The 19,338-nt window shown below is 35.2% G+C and overlaps 3 protein-coding genes and 1 non-coding gene across 4 annotated transcripts; all 4 read right to left on the bottom strand.

Moving 5' to 3' along the window:
• Nucleotides 1–4,187: 4,187 nt before the first annotated feature.
• TRNAA-AGC (transfer RNA alanine (anticodon AGC)) lies at nucleotides 4,188–4,260 on the bottom strand. The gene has a single exon. It is a non-coding gene; the product is annotated as a tRNA-Ala (tRNA).
• LOC143557860 (21.7 kDa class VI heat shock protein-like) lies at nucleotides 4,255–6,640 on the bottom strand. The gene is made up of 2 exons (XM_077046830.1): nucleotides 6,147–6,640; nucleotides 4,255–5,695 (listed from the first exon to the last, which is right to left on the bottom strand). The coding sequence occupies exons 1-2, from the start codon at nucleotides 6,442–6,444 to the stop codon at nucleotides 5,439–5,441; spliced, it is 555 nt and encodes a 184-aa protein (XP_076902945.1). The 5' UTR covers nucleotides 6,445–6,640; the 3' UTR covers nucleotides 4,255–5,438.
• Nucleotides 6,641–12,956: 6,316 nt separating this feature from the next.
• On the bottom strand, nucleotides 12,957–15,665 carry LOC143557859 (glutathione S-transferase zeta class-like). The gene is made up of 10 exons (XM_077046829.1): nucleotides 15,614–15,665; nucleotides 15,451–15,526; nucleotides 15,315–15,371; nucleotides 14,575–14,660; nucleotides 14,436–14,507; nucleotides 14,318–14,371; nucleotides 14,150–14,225; nucleotides 13,511–13,572; nucleotides 13,368–13,427; nucleotides 12,957–13,253 (listed from the first exon to the last, which is right to left on the bottom strand). Exons 1-10 carry the CDS (start codon nucleotides 15,614–15,616, stop codon nucleotides 13,146–13,148), a joined length of 654 nt encoding a protein of 217 aa, XP_076902944.1. The 5' UTR covers nucleotides 15,617–15,665; the 3' UTR covers nucleotides 12,957–13,145.
• Nucleotides 15,666–16,792: 1,127 nt separating this feature from the next.
• Nucleotides 16,793–17,985, bottom strand: LOC143557876 (uncharacterized). Its single transcript, XM_077046845.1, has 2 exons — nucleotides 17,159–17,985; nucleotides 16,793–17,075 (listed from the first exon to the last, which is right to left on the bottom strand). The coding sequence occupies exons 1-2, from the start codon at nucleotides 17,983–17,985 to the stop codon at nucleotides 16,793–16,795; spliced, it is 1,110 nt and encodes a 369-aa protein (XP_076902960.1).
• Nucleotides 17,986–19,338: the final 1,353 nt, after the last annotated feature.

The following is a 19,338-nucleotide window of genomic DNA, read 5'->3' as shown; positions in this document are numbered from 1 at the left end:
GGAAAGAATGAATTTCTATAGCTTAAAGTATGTCATCTTAGAACCAATATTCCTATCATGTGAATAATGTAATGATGAGACTATAACTTAGAATTAGTAAACAATGTTTGGTTAGAGAAAACCTTGAGTTTGAAGTCATCCTTTGTTTTGATCTGATTCTTCACATTTAACAATGCATCTTAATGATTCATATAATATAGTTAGTGATATCTATATTATAACCTAATTATTGATTTTGGTGCGGATATATTATTTATTTTGTTTATCTTTATTGGTCTTATATTGCGAAAGATGAGCCAATGATTTAAAATATATATGACTTTGTTGCCAAGCATTCACAAGTGCTTTTTGAGTATTCCATACAAGCGTAAAGTTCCATACCCTCAAATTGTTTTTTAAATCATTTCTAAATCATCTACAAATCATGTTTTTTTATGGTTTACTTATTAACAAATCATTGATGTTTATTTAATACAAACCATGCATTGACCTTATTTGTGACACTTTTTTCTTTTTTCACATTTCATATTCACCACAATTATATGACCTTAGTTTAGGGGTTTTAATTCACTCCATTTTGTACTTGCTCAATAAAATTTATATAATATCGTTTATACTCGCTTCAATTACATAAGAGTTATCTCCTTAGCTAAACCTCAATTCAAATATTAAGTTTGGGGTGTAAACTGTATAGAAGAAAAGAGGTTTTTTTTTAATGATAATTTTGAAGGAAGTGAAGTAAATACAAAATATATAGTAAAAACAAGAAAAAAAGTTTCTGTTTTTTTTTTTTTCTTTTAACGGCTACACACATATATATCACCAATCCTACTCCTAAAGACCTAAACTACTCTAAGATATAATCTACTCTCATGTCAAGGTCTGAATCCTAATATTCACGCTCAAAACAAAAGTCTTTTACCACACCGTCAAGACTAGAATGACTTTCTCTATTGTAAAATGGGTGTTATGATGGCATCCAACAAATTAGATGATTAGTTTCTTTCTTTTCTTTTTCTTCTTCATTGATTATTGGTATATGCTGTTAGTAAATGAGTGTGAAGTGTGAAGTGTGAAGTGTGAAGTGTGAAGTATATTACTTTATGACATGCTTTTGACTATTTTTATTTTATTTTTGAAAGGCGCTTTTGACTGTTTAGTATTTACAAAAGAGTATATATTGGAGTTAAAAAAGTAAGCGTATTTAAAAAAGAAACTGTATTATTTAATTTTTAATATTGTTAAAAAAGTAAGTCATTGAATCATCCCGTACGGAATACCTAGTTATTCTATGTTTATGTTTGTTGGTCGTTAAAAAGATAACCTTACATATATCTAGAGCTCACCCAGTGACGTGCTAACCACTTTTTATGCTTGCTATATTTCAACATGTATTGTGTCATAGGCTAATAGTTTTAAGTGTTTTTATTTTATTTTATATTTTTTCGGTTTCTTATCCAAAACATTTTCTTATTTTATATTTCAACATGTGTTGTGTCATAGGCTAATAGTTATGAATCTTAACCGATAAAACTGGTTACTTTTTAGTTACTAGTTATGAAAATATAGAATCTTAAAATCAGACTAAATTTTAATCGTTGATGGGATTAGTTTCAAGTATTTTCAAGGGCTTGATGATACTAGTTGATTTCCGATATCTATACATATATATAATGTATGAAATGATGGCAAATTAAGATACTTGTTTTAAAAGTATTTACAAATGTTTAAACACATGGTACAACCTAAAATGATGGCAAAGTAGTCATTATAGCATAAAATATCACGTATTTTCTATTTTCTTCAAAATAGTTACAACTTTTCCCCTTCAACTTTAATCAACTTATATAAATTTTAAAAAAAGTTACAAATTTGGTCATTCATCTTTTAACTATCTATTCTTTATAATTTCATTTTTAACCCAAATACCCTCACGATTTTTAAATGGTCATAACTTTTTCATACGTTAATATTTTTTTTAAAAAAAATTGCATCATAAAAACGAGCATTTATTTCTCTTTAATTTGAGTATGATATTGTCATAGTTTCTTTTCAGTTAAAAAAAATAAAATTTTACGTTTATGCATTTCCTGTCCGGTTTTGATGATTTTAAATTAAACCATGAGCCAAGCCATTATTCACGGTTTCTGGTCACCGAAAACTGAAACTAGACCGTGAAAATAGAAACCCAACAAAACCAAACCATTAACGATGGTTAGGTTTCGTTTTCGTTTGTACTTTGATGTTAAATTGAGTTTAAAATAAGAACTATGAATTTACTTATAACAATAAATGGTTTCACGGTTACGACGAAACAACAAGCACCCATAAATCTACATGATTACTAAGGTATGTATTTCCCGCAGCATCGCGCGGGCACCCATCTAGTAAAAACCAAATATATCAGTACATTTAGATTTTGGTCTTATATTTTTTGAAAGTTAACTTACAAATTTACTTATTTAATTTTTCACTTTGAGTATGTTTGGCAAAACTAGCTGGTAGCTGTAGCTGGAAGCTGTTGGCTATTAGCTGGAAGCTGGTGGCTGGAAGCTGTAGCTGGTAGCTGGAAGCTGTAGCTCTTTAGATATATTTAGATGTTTGGCAGAGTAGCTGGAGTTTTTAATAAAACGTATAAAATTACTAAAATGGGCATAACTAAAATCAATAATAGTAAATGTATTTATTTTGGAAGGTTATTTAAGTAAATTATCATACTAAAAGCTTGTAGCTCTTTCTAAACGCTACTAGTAGAAGCTTTAAGCTTTAAGCTTTTTCTCCTGACCTAAAAGCTTCAAGCTCCTTGAACCAAACAGAGCTTTTAATTGAGTATGAGCTTTTTCTTAAAAGCTTGAAGCTTGTAGCTCCTAAAAGCTCCTAAAAGCTCCTAAAAGCTTCATGCCAAACATATTGTGTTTTATGTAAGGCTTAATGGTATGGAAGCCACTTTGGCGTTGAAAATGTTGATGTGGCAGGAGGTGCCGCGGTGAACACTACCCCACTGAAAGTGGCACCGTTGACGGTGGAGGTTTGGAAGTGAAATTACCGATTAAAATGCCGATCAAATATGAAAGCTCCAAACAAAATAATATATATTTATTCCAATCACCGCCTCGCCTCATTTGACAACTTCCAAGAAGAAAAAAACATTTTTATTTCATTCATATGGTTACTTTGTTTTTTGTTTTTCATTTTTTTTCCAAATAAGATATAATTAAAAAAAACTTACCAAAGCATATAAATAAATAAACCCCTTCTTTCTCTCTTATTTCATATAAAAAACCTACAAATCTCTCTAAACTAAGATGGATTTTTCATCCGATGATAAGTCGAGTTCGGTCGATCCGCATTTTTTTCACACGATCGTGTCTACTGCAGCCGCTACAGTAACCGACGAGGGCGAAAATTCGACACCGAAAACAAGAAGAGCTACTTCGAACAGAGACCATAAAGCGGGTCATGAGCGCATAGTAGATGATTACTTTGACGATAATCCGGTATATGATGAAAAAATGTTCAAGAGACGTTTTCGTTTGATCAAAGAATTATTCATAAAGATAGCTAAATATTTAGAATCGTACCACCCGTTTTTCTTGTTTTATGTTTTGAATTAAGTAATTATTATTTCTTGTTATTTTTATCAATGAATGTAACTTTAGTTTTATTTAAGTTTTAATTTTAGATATATCAAATTAATTTTAGTTATATTAAATTATTTTTATATATATTATTATTTTATTTGAAAAGTGAGGTAGTGGTGAATTGGTGACCATTATAATATTGTGAAAAATGGTGGAGTGAAATATGGTATGATGTGGTGTTGACATGGCAATATAAAGTGTGAAGCAAAATGGCATCCACACCTAATAGTCTAATAACTAAAGTTGTAAACATGTTAATCAGATTCATAAGTTATAATAAATGATTCAAGCACCCATTTAACTAAACTGGTCAACGTGAAAAACGCCCTGTTAAATGGGTTAACATATAACAACCTCACACCCAATTAAAAGAAGTGTGGTTATTTAAAATTTTTTTAAACAATATAACTAAAATCAAGTGTTCCAGTGTGATGCAAAAATTTTAGAAGAACAAATGGCCTTTTTGAATACGGATCAAAAAAGACAAAATAAATGGGTTTAAAAGCCCACTTCAAGTAGAAAAAATATTATTACATAAATAAAAAGTGGAGATGCGGGGTATCAAACCCCGTACCTCTCACATGCTAAGCGAGCGCTCTACCATCTGAGCTACATCCCCTTTGTATTATTCCTTTTGTAAAAACAAATATTATAACATTTTAATTCCAAACCGTTTGAATAAAAGACAAATGCGTTAGATAAGTTGTCAAAATTGAGAGGCTATGATTTAAATGATTCTGAAATAAGATTTGTCTGTATTGCTCAAGGCCTTTCTTTTCTGTCCTCTCTCACGCACAAAAGCCATCTCATGGCATTCGTTTTTATGAATTTATGACACTATTTCTAGTTTTTATGATCTATCCATTTTTTGCTTTGTTCTAAGTATTTTGTTACTCACAAAAGGAAAATATGTTTTAAGCATGGAAAAATAAGAGAAAATATGTGTCATTAAAAACCGAATAGTTTTTATTTTATACGACGTATTCCTAAATAATATCATAATTAATAGAATATCTTATCGATGTGTCCCAAAATTTTACTCTATTTTGCCCTTAATGGGACTTGAATCCTCACGGCCTCACCACTTGATAGTTGGTACCATTAGAGGCTACAAGCTCTTTGTTGAATGATCGTTAATTAACATGTGTTCTTATAACAAAGCTTATGCAATTAAAATTATGATTTCACTGGTTTGAAAGGTGTTGGGGAAAGTACTTAAATAGTTAAATGTAATAACTAAAAGACATGTTTTAATTGCTCTCATCTTAATTTCTTAAATTTAGTATTGAACAAATGTACTACAAAAATTACCACAAAATCAAAAACCAATATGTTTTCCTTTTTGTGATCCACAGTCATGGTATATGAACACAAGATTAACTAAACATAAAATTCACATATTTAAGTTTATTTTAAAAGAGCTTGGGTCAGTTTCTGGTCAAACCCGTGAACAGTTTAACTAAATGGTCATGTTTACTTCCTCTCGTGTCTGTGTTAATGTCGTCTTCCAGCTCATGTCGGATTCAATCCACCAACCCTCTAGCACATATTTAACACATCTACTCTCAACCTTTAAGAACTTAATTAGAGAAAAATATAGTTTTCCTTAGAATGTTCATAGACCACTTTGGGTTTGTCTATTCTTTTATATACTTTCATGTTGTTTCTCTTTGGTTTACAAGTTACAAGACATCAAGATTAATCAAGATTCACATGGTTAAATTTTACTATGTTTTCATATAGAGAAATGCACAATCATATGTTTATATAGTTGTTAAAAAACAAAAACCTTTGTGTTCACTGCTGGACATTACATTCAGTTGAAGTTTTTGGAAGTCTAATGTCCAAAATGGTATTGTTGGTCGCATACGCCTCGATTCTCTTCCAGTCGACATTTTCAGGCAATTCTAGCCTTCGTACGAAGCCTTGTTCCCACCAATTGCCACTTCGCCAGTCCAATGATGCTCTTGATTCGCTTTTGTGGTTCCATAGTCCGCTAATCTCCATAACTTTCCCATTCTCAACATAAACTCGAATGCTGCTTTTATCTACTTCTGTGGCAAATAAGTTGAACATTGTATTTTGTTTAAAATACATGTTTTATATAATTTCTTCAATTTAGTATTGAGCAAAATATAGCACAAAAGTTACCATAAACAATAACCAACATGTTGTATTGTCTGTTTTTCAATTTGGGTGTGAGTTTCAAAAATGATAAGAATCAAACACAAAATTCATGGGTTTGGGTTGACTCTATACGACCTTGGGTCACTTTCAGGTCGATCTAAGAAAAGGTTTCACTAAATGGTTTGTTCGGGTTGACCCATTTAACTCCTCTTGTGTTTGGGTCGAACCTGACAAAGTTGACACAAATGAATGATTTTTAATTAACATGTGTTCTTATGACAAAGTTAATACAATTAAACTCAAAAGAGATTATGATTTCACTGGTTTAAAAATATATACCGGAATGGATTCAAAACTAGAAATAATATAAACACTTACCTGATAGTTCGGTTTTTAGGACATAACATGCTTCTGTTTGAAACCAATCCACGCACGGGTTCTGAAAATCCGACAACAACACACTTGGTTCAAATTCCCAAAGTGGAAACGCATCCGATGGATCAAAGAACTTTTTAAACAATAACGGTCCAAACAATGATTTATCACCAAAAACCTTATGCATAACCGGACCTCCTTTTGCCATAAATGCACCAAAAACGTCTTCCTTTAAAGGAACGCGCCATTTATGTGGAGAGTGATCTTCTGATACAACCAGAAGTTGTGCGCTAGCCATCATCCCCGAGTGTTGCAAAGCTAAGGTTAGATGTTCAACACTTCTTATACTTTACAAGCTAAAAATCAAAAAGAATATATTCGACTAGAATATATGGAGGAATAAAGTTTTTGCACGAATAATTCATTTTAAAGATATTTTATGTAGAAAATTCGAGCACCGTTGTGAGTGACTCAAACCATTGGGCTATAATTAGGAAATATGTCTTGATTCAGAAGTTATATCCTTGCTATGTTGCACGGGAACTGGTACGGGAACGGGAAACGGGCACGGGTACGGGAACGGGAAACGGCAAAACTCAAAAAATCAAGAAACGGGTACGTCACGGATACGGCAATAAATACATATAAATTAAATAAAATATACGTCTCTACATCAATGAAATATAATAAATAAACCAAATAAAAGTGAATATAAAGTAAACTAGTAGCTAAATAAAATACTTATGTTAAATTATTTATGTTAAAATACTTATGTTAAATTGATGATTATTTTATACTAATAGTATCGTTATATAATAATATAATTATTACCATTTAATTATTATTATTATATATGCTATATCCAAAGTAAAATGAACCGTTTTTTTAATTGAATTTAACTACAATTAAATACTATTTAATGTGTAGTACCTACAATTAGACCACATACTTTTATTAATTGAATTTAACTACAAAATAAATTCTCCTTATTTCTCGTGCACTTCATCTTCCTTATACTTCCCCTCCTGTAAAATACATAAAACCCTAAAATAAATATGAGACGTCCCTGAAACGGATTTTTGACCGTTTCCAAAGGCCTGGAATCGTTTGTTGACCGTCCCCAGTTTACGGGTTCGTCCGGGAAACGTTTCTAGCCGTTTCCGTCCCCGGGGAGTTTCCGGGACGGGGTACGGCACTCGGGTGGCGTTTCCGTGCAACATAGTATCCTTGTGATCACGCGATTCGTATCTCTTTTAGTTGTTTATTCGTAACCTTTTACGGTCAAGAATTCAAAAGAACATCTTTATGATAAAAGAAATATGATGCAAAAGAATCTTAGAAGTTTTTGTCATGTTGCATTACACTAGTGGCCTTATCTTTTGCTCTAGGAACAAAAAGAGTCTTATTTATATAAGACTTTTTTCTTGAAATCTCATGTTTGGTGGCATCTGTGTTATGGGGTTTTAGTGGACTCTTTAAAGGTGTGATTTTGATGTGTTTTGTGGTGCCTTTTAGCAAGTGGAGTTTGTAGATTCTTCATCAAAGGTAATATGTGTATTTGTCAATAAGGCACCGGTAGAGGCACACAATATATTGAGGGTATAAAAGATTTTGATCCTACACGTGGGTCTGATTAGACGACATATAACATAATTCGGTTTAGTGATTTGTCAATAAGAAGAAAACGATTGATGTTTAATCCGAGATAAACATATATATGAGTAGATTATTTACAATAATGTTCATCAATTTGTCATATACATAGAGAAAAGCATATATCCTACGAACCGATGCAATCAACCAACACATCGTTGAGATAGACTGATATACCGTATTTATATTATATCGTTACTGTCACACGACTCACACACGTCGTACACTTGAACTTGAAGCACGTGGAACGCACAAAAAAAAGTTACTAAAATTACAATCTTACCATCGAGTACTATGGCAATTCGTTTTGCTATTATATATAGTATAATTGTAAGTTAATACCTTAATTGATTCCTTACAAAACAATCCGTTTATATATAAACTAGCTTTTAGCCCGCATGTTACGTGGGTTACTTTTAGTTTTTTTAATTATTGTTTATGTATATTTTTCATGTAGGATGTGTTTAGGTATTAAACTTAAAGGTTACATGAACTTATAAAATATGTTATAGTTAATGTTAAAATATAGTTTGTTTTGTTTTTTTTTATATCTCAAATGGGTCTCATTGGTTTAATAGTTAACATGACCCAACATTTTGTTATTTAAGATGCAAATTTTCATTTTAATATACGTGAATGCATAAAGAAATTTTGTATGGTTTGTGTTATTTTCGTTTGTATTGAGTTGTTACGGTTGGTTGGTGATGTAGAACGTATATTTTGTTTAATGGATCACCAAAAATGAGCTCTCATGTGTCTGTCAGTTAATGTAGCCCGACATTTTGTTTTTTGTTGTTTGAAATATGTATTTTGTGATTGATAGTGAATTGAGATTTTAATAAATTGATGTATTTGAATTTCTATAAGCCAATTCTAGTTTCACGTCTATGTGAAATGGGTACGTCATACGTTATCATTCATATTTGGGTGAATTATTAATTTATTATATTTTTTCTAGTATGATGTTTAGTTTGTGATTTTTTTATTATTTTGTATGTATTTATTGTATTTATAGATTTTGTAGTTTAGTTATTGTTGTGTATTAAAATAACATTTAATTTATTAATTAGTTTTATTCTTATCAAATATAATTGAAGTTATATTAGTTTATGAATAATAAAATTATTGCACATAAAATTGGCCACCTAATTTCTACAAAACAATCATGACCTTCGGTTCGTTTACTACTTTTTAGAACACCGGGACAATTACAGACTAACGACAGATAGACGAGCAACAATCTGCGCCGCTACCCCCTTCTGAATAGCAAACCCTACCCTACTAAACACAACGTTCCCTTTAGCATGGGCGGAGTTACTGCTGACCACCTGCTGAACCCGCTTAAGGAACTGAACCGCGTTAGGGCCGAGAGCGCCAAAGGTGTCAAAAGCAAACGGTACGAACACGTGCTGATTCTCAAGGCAAGCTTTCTCGTGCTTAGCTACTTTACCCGCCTCTGCCTTGTTTATCGCATGACCCACCACAAACCCGTGGTCCCGTAGCCCAACGAGGGGGGGGGGGACACATGTCAAATCAACGCACGCGTGCTTCCCTTTTTCCCATCCAAAAACAAGAATGTCAGCGGGTCATAGGGTTGATCTCCCATCTAAAGGGTCGGTTAAGAAGTTCACCGGGGCTTCCTTTTTTGCCGAGATCCCGGCCCGCTTAAGGACGTCGTAAAGCACATCACGAACCATATCATGTCGATATTTAAAGCCCGGTAATTCTTTGCAATGGACAGCATGCTCCCCAAAAGAATCCAAACAAGCCTTTCGGCATACAGGACATGGGTCATCCACTGGGAAAGGGGTACCATCAACCGGTATTTGAGGATGGCCCGATATTCCACTGCCGACATACATTGCCCTAAACCTTCAATGGGAACAACTGACAGGAAATCCTGAGTGTGAGGGGCACGTAAACACTCAAACACGGCTCGCTGCCACGGGGACAAAGCGAACTTCTCTTCAACTGTCTTGACGATTTCACCATATAAGGCATTTGCCAAAATTTTCTGGGCTTTAGGAGGGGCGGTGTCTTTAAAGTAGAAACCGCCAAGATCAAGACCAGGAAGAGAACTATGCAGGGTATCCAACGCACCCCTATAATCAGAGTCAAACAACCCACCCCCCACACTCCCGTAGGATGTGGTCTTGAAGAACCCAAGATTGGGCCCAAGCCACAAAAGCGTAGGAAGAGGCATCCTCAGCCGAGCAAATCCCAAGACCCCCAAAACGGGTTGAGAGGGAAGCTAACCTCCATTGGAGGTCCCCAAAAAAGGCACCACCACAAACAACAATGTCCTCGATCGCTTTCCGAAGACCCGTGTCAAAAACAGAGACGGCTCCTCCGACATAGGAAGGCTGACACGTCCTAAGCCCAAACAGTAGTTTAGCGACCCCCATACACGAACGAAGCAGGATGAGTTCACTTTGAGGGTCACGAAGGCCTTTTGAGGCATTTCATCAGCTTAACCGCACGTTTTGCTCTTTTGAGGGCCAAGCCACTAATAAACTTCTCGTTTCTACTGACAGCACCACCCTAAAGTTTCACACCATGCACCGGCCTACCAATCTCCCGCGGAAATAAACCCTCTTGAGTCTTCACCCCGTCACATGTAGGCCAAAAACTTCAGTTTTTTTGATGTTGAGAAGGAGGCCCAAAGAGGGGCCCTCCACTCTGATGATGTCTAAAGCCTTGGCAACCTGAGTAGCATCTCCAATAAGGGACCCATCATCCAGGTACCAGGCGTGAAAAAGAAGCTTATAGCGATCTCTGATCCGGTGGACAAGGGGGTGTAAAACAAGGGCAAACAGGAGAGGCCCTAAGGGATCCCTCTGCTGAACCCCCGTGGAAGACCAAATATTATCATTTCCCACATAAAGCCTAGCTGGCTGCCTGTATAAAAAATCAACCCAAGCAGAGATGGATGGACACATTTTCCTTACCTCATTTAAAAGTGCAGTTCTATCCACAAGGTTAAAGGCATTCGAAAAATCGACGGTAAGCATAGCCAACGACCCGTCTTGGTGGTACGCATTTACAAACCTATTCGCACTATGAAGAACTGCCTCAGCCCTGTTTGGAAACCCCGACCCCAAACTGAAAGTCGCCAAGATATTTGGCCATATCCTTCCCCACCCCCTTCATAGCCACCTTGGAGACTACTCTCCTCCAGATTGAACCCACTGCAATAGGTCTAATCCCATTATCGGGCTTGAGAAGAGGCGTAAGGGGAGCAGATGCAACGAACCCCGCCAAACTCCTAGGGCACCCACCCCTCAAACATAAGTTAACCATAGCTGCAGTCGCCCTAAGCAGACTAGCCGCAATCACGGACCCTTCCCCACAAAGGGCGTCCAAAAGGTGCTGAGCCCTCTAACAATCTCTCCCACACGACGTCCCTTTAGGGAAGGATTTGATGCACACCAGTACTCTGTCAGTCTCTGCTACAAGGGGAGGCTCTGCTGGTAAGAAAGCGAGCATGGTAGGGGGAGGCATACACGGGTGTTTATCCTCGAGAGCCTTCAAAGTTTTCTTATCTAGTGGTGTGACCCCAGAAGAACATAGAACCTTAACTGCATCGGTAAAATGACCATCGGCAACCTTACGTAAACATTGCTTGACGTTAGAACCCCTATCCTCGCTTTTTTTATCAGACCCTTTCTTAAAACCGTTTGGGCCCTCCATCGCAGGTTGAGCAAACAAAGACTGAATGAGAATGCCAAACCCCTCACGGTCACCCCATTGAGCGCCCGCTGTATACTGAGGCATTGACCGGTTTTACTGTTGCCCGACCTCTTATCCTGGCGGCTGACTAGCGTAAACACACGTAGCGTACACCGAGGTAAAAGTAGCAGACGAATCCATGCGTCAACCGAATCAGGCATAGCCACCACGTTGTCCAAAGCTGTGGCCAAGGCTTGGGCAAACGCCATGCAACAACTAAAAGGGATGCTCTTAACAGTTTTAATAGGAAGAGAAAAAACCCGGTCAAGGAGAGCAACATCCACACATACCTCTCCAGACGAGGAAGCCCCCATTGTGACACACGGTCTAGGGACTCCCACAATAAAACCCTCCTCATCCCCTTCCCTTGGCATAAACCGAATAACCCGATCTTCATGGTGACACGCTCGACGGAAGGAATGAAGACGCATGCACTCCCAACACAACCATTGTTCAGACAACCTAAGGGCTTCGCAAACAGAGGTAAAAAGATAAGGGTCTTCAGCAATATCACGCCTCAAAGTATCTTTTCTATCATCCGAACCAAAATGGTGACTTTTAATATGAGGCATAAGCCTTCGGATCCCCTTAGACCCAGCAACACCATCGGGGCAACAATGGAATCCCTTAAAGGGGCAAGGCCAAAAACCATTAGACATGGCAAAAAAACAACCGAATTGAGAACAACTTCAACCGAGACACTTAGACAATGTCTCCACCTCAAAACGAGAAGGAAAAAAAACAGAAACAAGAGCTACCCGACGGTTCAAAAGCGTTTTGAACCGAAGCTCATAGAAATACTTACACCGACCATTTCAACGAACACCTTGTGGGCGCTTCAGAAAGTGAAACAACTGAACAGATGAAAGTGCAGACATGGCGGATGGAAGGAGTGAACACTGTTGCTGTTCTACTACATGACTACATCTTCATCCTTCTGACTAAAAGCACCTATTACAATCCATCCCGATTACCTCGACTATGTGGATATTAACGGATGGAAGGAGAACAGAATAAGAAACCTAAAAACCCGAATGCTTGAATTAATTGATACTGGCGGATCTGAGAACGGATTTGGGTCGGCGGTGGTGGATAGTATGGTGGCCGGAAAATGGAAGGAGATGTTCGATGAGAATGTGGTGGGGGAAGATGTTGAAATATTGATTGCTACAGAGTGTGCATTGTAGGATTCAAAAACTTTGCCATTTATTAACGAAAACCGGCTATTTATTAACCGAGGTAAACTTATATATATTGTCGGCTTACAATTATATGTTTATTTTGGTTTGACTCGTACACATATTGTTTGTAACCGGATCCTGTACGGTTCACAATAGTGATGATTAATTGATTTTTATTCCGCTGCGATTTGTCTATTTATTAATATGAATAATAACTATGAAACAATTATTAAAACCGGGTTTAATTGTTAAACCATTGACTGATAATAATCAACCTAAAGAGATGTAATACAATTATTCTCGTTTGACATATAATAATGAAAATACAAATGATCATCAAAACTAATTTAACAATAAAATTAATGCTTGGGAAAAGAGAATTTCCCAGCAAACTCACCATTTATTGATCCTGGATTCCTGGCCAACTAGTAGAGAGACATTAAGATGTTCTTCCGGGGAAATCAGGCTGGTTTTGAGGCAATGCATTTTGAATAGCCGGTACTTGCTTGTACGTCTCATACAACCTCGATAAAAGAGGGTACTCGCTCTGTACAAAAAATACCAATTGTAAACGTCAAACAAAATTTAAAACAAATATTACTTTGATATATATATTGTAATAAATTAAAAAGTGATGGAGTTATGTTGAGAAGCTGCATACCATGCCAAAGTTGAATCTATCAGTGACACTAATGAGTTGTGGAGCCAAAAATACATCAGCCTGCATATATATGCTGTTATTTTCTGAATAATTAGGAATTGAGATGCAAAGAGTTTATCCAAAAAGAAAGAAGCATTAGGTACCATGTAAATTTGATCTCCAGTTGCGTACTTCCCAGCATGATGTTTTAGTAATATCTCCAGAGCTGCATTATTTACAGAAATCAGGAACATTTTTTTTTAATTAAAATCGAAAGTGGTAACTAGAATTTGTAATATTTGTGTGGTGTATTTGATTATTTTAGTTTCAAATAACGTTTAGATTTCTTATACTATTTCACCTTTTAATATAGTTGATTACTAGTAGACCTGGTGAAACGGGCGGGTCAAGTCAGGCGATATGTCATTGTTTGGAATCACAGGAGGTTTTAAGATACCCAATGAGGTTGCATGAAAAATATACATTACGAAGAAACGAAAAATATCAAATGCAAATAGTATTAATTAACAAGCGTTGGTTGTCAACACATGCTTTCTTGTGTTTGTCACTTTGCGTGAAACAACTTTTAACTTGAAAACACTACTCCCCAAACCCATAAGAGGGGTAACCCCACATTGATTTATACATGGCTTGTTTCCCTCTCATCTATCCAAAGACAAAAATGAGGAATTTAGTTCTAGCTGCTAAATTTAACTTGTGTAAATTCCTCGAGCAAAACGTATTTTACTTGCAATATGCCAACATATAATGTTTTAAATGTCTCCATGTCAACTACAACTTACCAGCAAATCCCTTAGCAACATGCTTATAAACCCATTGAAACTTTTCATCTTCACCAACATTTTCTTCAATGTAACGCTATAAGTTGGGATAATGAAAGAAAATTATAATTTCAGATGTTATAAATTATTTTGACTTGAGCTTTAAATCAGCAAAAATATATCACCTACCAAAATAGGTAACCTTAGAAGAGGTTGTATGCTCGAACAAACAATATTTGCAACCTACAATTTTTAAAGAATATTACCAACAATATATAAGGAGCCTTTGAAAAGAATAAGATTTTACCTGATAATTTATTGCTTTTTTCACAAGGTCACAAGGTAACAAAGGATGTTGAGGGTACTTCTCTTCAAGATACTGTAACATAGGAAGAATAATTAGGTACCTAAAAGAAACACATGTACATATGAAGTTACTAACTAACCAATATGATTGCAAAAGAATCTGCAAGTACTATGTTACCATCCACAAGAGCAGGCACATACCCAAGAGGATTGATCTTCAAATACTCTATACTAAACATTATAAAATTAGATCTTATCTGCATTCTCGGGTTTAAAATACAAGAAAACGAAATGATAAGATTGAACAGGGGAAGAAAGGAAAAAAAATTATAAACTTAAAATTAATTCTCGAGTTAAAATAAAAGAAAAGAAATGAAAGTGTTAATTACATTATTGAGTTAGATCAGAAGAAAAAGATAAGGAAAAAATTTGTAACTTTACAATTACGTCCTCATAGCAACATGGAAAAAAGAATTGAGATAGAATAAATTAGTAATATTGTAAAGGGCTATAAACTTTCCTTCATAGTCATGTCATATTTGACAGAAAAGTTTTGAAGGAAAGAAAACTTAAGTTTTCTTTCCGTTTTCTTTTAATAAAAAAACTCAAAAAAACTCAAGAATGAAAAAGAAAATTTTTCTTATCTTTTCTCTTCCAATCTCTTAAATAAAAAACTCTAGAATCAAGTGAATAAGAAAAATTTTCTTACCTTTTCTTTTTCAATCTCTTAAATAAAAAACTCAAGAATCCACTAAATGCTTGGCAAATCTAGTGCTAAACCATTAAAAGATCTATTGAACCATTATGCATGAAGTCTAGCCAAACGCATTCAACCTTTGCACTTAAATATATTTAATTAAAGAGAGAAGTAGTTTGTTACCGGGACGATTTTGCTCTTTTTCGAACAGATTAACGGCCTTGTATTCATAATCTAGTCCTGTTAGCAACAAACAGATTGATCAAATAACATGTTATTTGTATTTAAAATTCAACTTGAGGAAAAATGATAAGAAAACCTTTTAAATTGAGAGCAATAAGAACGCGAAAGCAAGGACTGCTCATGTAAATAGAATACAGTTGCAGCTTACTCGTCTACATGCAACATCAAAGTGTGAATGAATTCATACGTTTGTTAGTGCTATAAATAGAAATAATCAAAATAGAGAGGAAGATACTGACCATATCGATGGATATGAAGCAGGAAGCTAAAGAATGATGATATTGATGGAGGTAGAGATAAAGCTTTTTAGTATATCCATCACGTACACTACCAGACAAGCCCTCAGGTTTGACTAGTACACCATTCAGGCTCACGTGTCATCCACCTCAGTTTGACTAGTACACCATTCAGGCTCACGTGTCATCCACCTCTCAACACTACGTGGGTGGGCTAAGAGCAACCACATCAGGCTCCTTCTTTTAAGTTCCAAAATAATGTGCCACTAGACAAACTTAAGTGGTGACATATTCTACGGATGTGGAGCCAAAATTTGTTTGGTAAGACCCCTCGCTATCGGGCGATTAAGAGGGTAAATGCGGGCGTTGTTGGGCGCTTAACACCACCAAGGGGAGCCTTTGGTGGTGGGGCGCGGTGATGTCCAACGTTTCAACGGCCGGCACGGATAATGGTTTTGGTGGGGCCCCTTCCGTTCAACGGCTATAAAAAAATTCAAAAAAGATTATATATATATATATATATCACTAGGTTAGGTACCCGTGTATAACACGGGTTTAACAAATTAACTTTATAAGTCATAAAACATTCGATCATAAAAAATTGGGTTTTAAATATAAAAGGTAGAAACATACATTGTAGTTAAAAAAAGTACAAACACTTTAACCATAAAACATGTAAAATATAATATGATCGGACACAATATAAAAGATACATTTTATTCATGTAGTTAGTGAAAAAAAAGGACAAAAAGTGGTGAATTAAAGTAATGAAGGACGAAAGTAAGTTACAATTAAATTTAACTAAGTGAAACATAAATCACAAATCTCGAAATATCTCTTTGTACACAACATTAGATGTCCTATTTGTAGTTTACTATCTGTGTCCAATATTAATAATTTGACTTCGTCTATGCTCTTGACTCTTGATAGTGCTACATACAACTGTCCATGGCTAAAAACCGGATGTTTTAAATACAAACCAACTTTTGATAGTGACTGTCATTGGCTTTTGTTAATCGTCATTGCAAAACATACTGAAATTGGAAATTGTCTTCTATGAAATTTGAAAGGAATCTTGTTGTCTGTAGGTATCATGTTTACTCGGTAAATATATGTGCGAGTACCAATTTTACCTCCAGATATTATTTCAGCTACAATGACATGTCTTTTAAGCTCAATGACTCATAGCCTAGTACCATTACACAAACCAATTTGATGGTCAATGTTTCGGAATAACATAACTGGAGCACCTACCTTTAAGACCAATCTATGATTTGGCAATCCAAAAATCTTAAGACTGTTCAACACGTCAGGTGAGTATAAATTTGCTTGCAACAGATCAACAAAGTCTTTTGTTGGGCAGATACTATCCGAGCTAAGATACTCCTTTTCATCACCAGGGAAAAGTGAGAGCAATCTATCATTAATGTCTTGGACATCTTCATTTGTAGGTGCAAGTAATGCTCTTTCACGAAAAAATCAATATTTTCGATATTTTGTAGAATTGAAGGATAAACAAAGTCAATTAAACTTTGAATCGGATCAGACGAATCATTGATCAAAAGATCATCAGGTATGCCAATTGTTGCTTCACCATCATTTAAACCACCGACATTTCCCTCACCAATATCCAACAGCCATTTAGCAAACTGTTTTGTCTGCTCAGATGTTTGAGCTCCGATGGTTAACCGTATGTTTTTTGTTAACCTAAGAAGTTTGCATTTACCCCAAATATAGGAAGAACATAAAGATGCATTTACAATCCGTTTCCTGCTTCCGTTTGTAATAACATGAAGTACTTGTCTAAAATCAACATAAAAAACAATAACTTTACCTCCAAATAGGATTCCCGAATTGATAGAAGTATTAGGAGTTAATACATCTGTCATTAAACTATCAAGAGCTTCAAATGCATATTTATGTATCATCGAAGCTTCATCCCATATAATCAATTTCGTTTCCTTTAGTAAATGTGCATCATCACTGCATGGTTTTATGCTGCAAGTTGAGTACACGTTAAGATTTATAGGAATATGAAATCTAGAGTGTGCTGTTCTACCTCCTGACAACAACAATGATGCAATACCACTTGAAGCAACATTCAATACAATCTGACCTTTAGATCGTGTTGCCACAGATAATGTCTTCCACAAAAAGGTCTTTCCTGTTCCACCATAGCCGTAAAGAAAAAATACACCTCCTTTGTTAGCTTCAACTGCGTTCATGATTTCATCAAACACTCTTCGTTGTTCATTTGTTAATGAACTTAAAAGTCCGTGAGACTCATTTTGTAAAGTGTTTGTGTCATAAGAGAGTTCGTCAACGATTAAACGATTGTTTGAAGAAGCTATAGAATCGCTATCGGGATACGACATAGTTTGAAATCTACGTAGGCTTGAGTTATTTCAAAGTAGGTACTTCTCAATCTCACATAAAGTTAAATTCTTAATTTGACTTTCTGGAAGTGATAAATCTACAAAATTGTATTAAGAAAATATAAATAATATTATATGAATTGCGTATATAAATAAAACATAAAAAAGCAATTTCACTCAGCATGCTATATATTGAAAAGTTAGCATTAATATTTTACTATTGAAATTATAACATGGTGCAAGTATTTTGGTATTGAATAACAAAATTTAATGCCTGGAATATTCAATATTCTTTGTTGTGTGTAGATAATGCCATCTGATAGATATTCACATGTTTTTTCCCACACAAAATCAGGTCTAGAAAGAGAACTGGACAATAACATTGATCCGAATAAAGCACGAAGATAATAACCAGAACCGGATACACTTGCCTCCTTTATCGCTTCGATATATTCCATATCATCATCGAGTAGTCCAAGTACATAGCAAGCATCTCTTAATGTAGGAAATGTCTGGCCATCTACCATCCTGATATCCTCAAAAGATTTTGGTCCTTTGACTTTGTTTAGAAGAATTCGTAAGAAATACGCCTCATCGAGAGACGGATAAACTTGATGAATTCTTCCAATTAAAAAACCCTTCTTTCGTCGTTCCCCTCCTTCGTTGTTTAAGTTTTCAAACAAACTTAGTAGGAAATTCAACATAAGTAAGGTTTCGAGCTTCTTCATTAATTTGGTTACACAACATCCAGGCTGAAAACTTTGAAGAAGAAACTGATGGTTTGTTAAGGACATTATCAAAATCATCATCGGGCCTGTACATAACCTGTTGTTAACAAGGAAGATGGAAAGGAAGCCTAATTACTGAAGGAGAGTTGTAATGTACTTCAAATGCAAATATCCTCCATGCTGCTTCACACGCAAAAGGTATCGACAATCATAATATTCTCTAATTTCATCTCTTGCTTGATCTTGATCATCTTGATTGTCAGCGTCTACAACTGCAACTGTAGCCCCGTCAGGACCTTTGTTAATATATTTGAATAAATACTTTATGGATGCAGCCTGATTGCACCACTCAACGTTAATATGTGCTTGATATCTTTTCATAAGAGTTTTATTATATGGCATGACACTTCTGTTGTCTAAGTCCACATTAGACCTTTTACCCGTGCGTCCAGAATCTCTTCTTCTATATATAGGATACCCATTTGAATCAATAGAATTGTGAGGCGTAAACTTTATAGGGAAGTTTTTAGAACACCTTCTATTAATCATGCATGATCAGTTCATATTATCATAACCACAAGGACCATGCATCATGTGGTCACTCACAAAGGAATATAATTCAGGA

Source organism: Bidens hawaiensis, unplaced genomic scaffold, assembly GCF_021521415.1.
Source record: "Bidens hawaiensis isolate Kalapana, Puna unplaced genomic scaffold, B.hawaiensis_p1.1 tig00019208_1, whole genome shotgun sequence".
Taxonomy (NCBI): domain Eukaryota; kingdom Viridiplantae; phylum Streptophyta; class Magnoliopsida; order Asterales; family Asteraceae; genus Bidens; species Bidens hawaiensis.
Note: the sequence above shows the minus strand (reverse complement) of the source record. Positions and strands in the feature narration are given on the sequence as shown.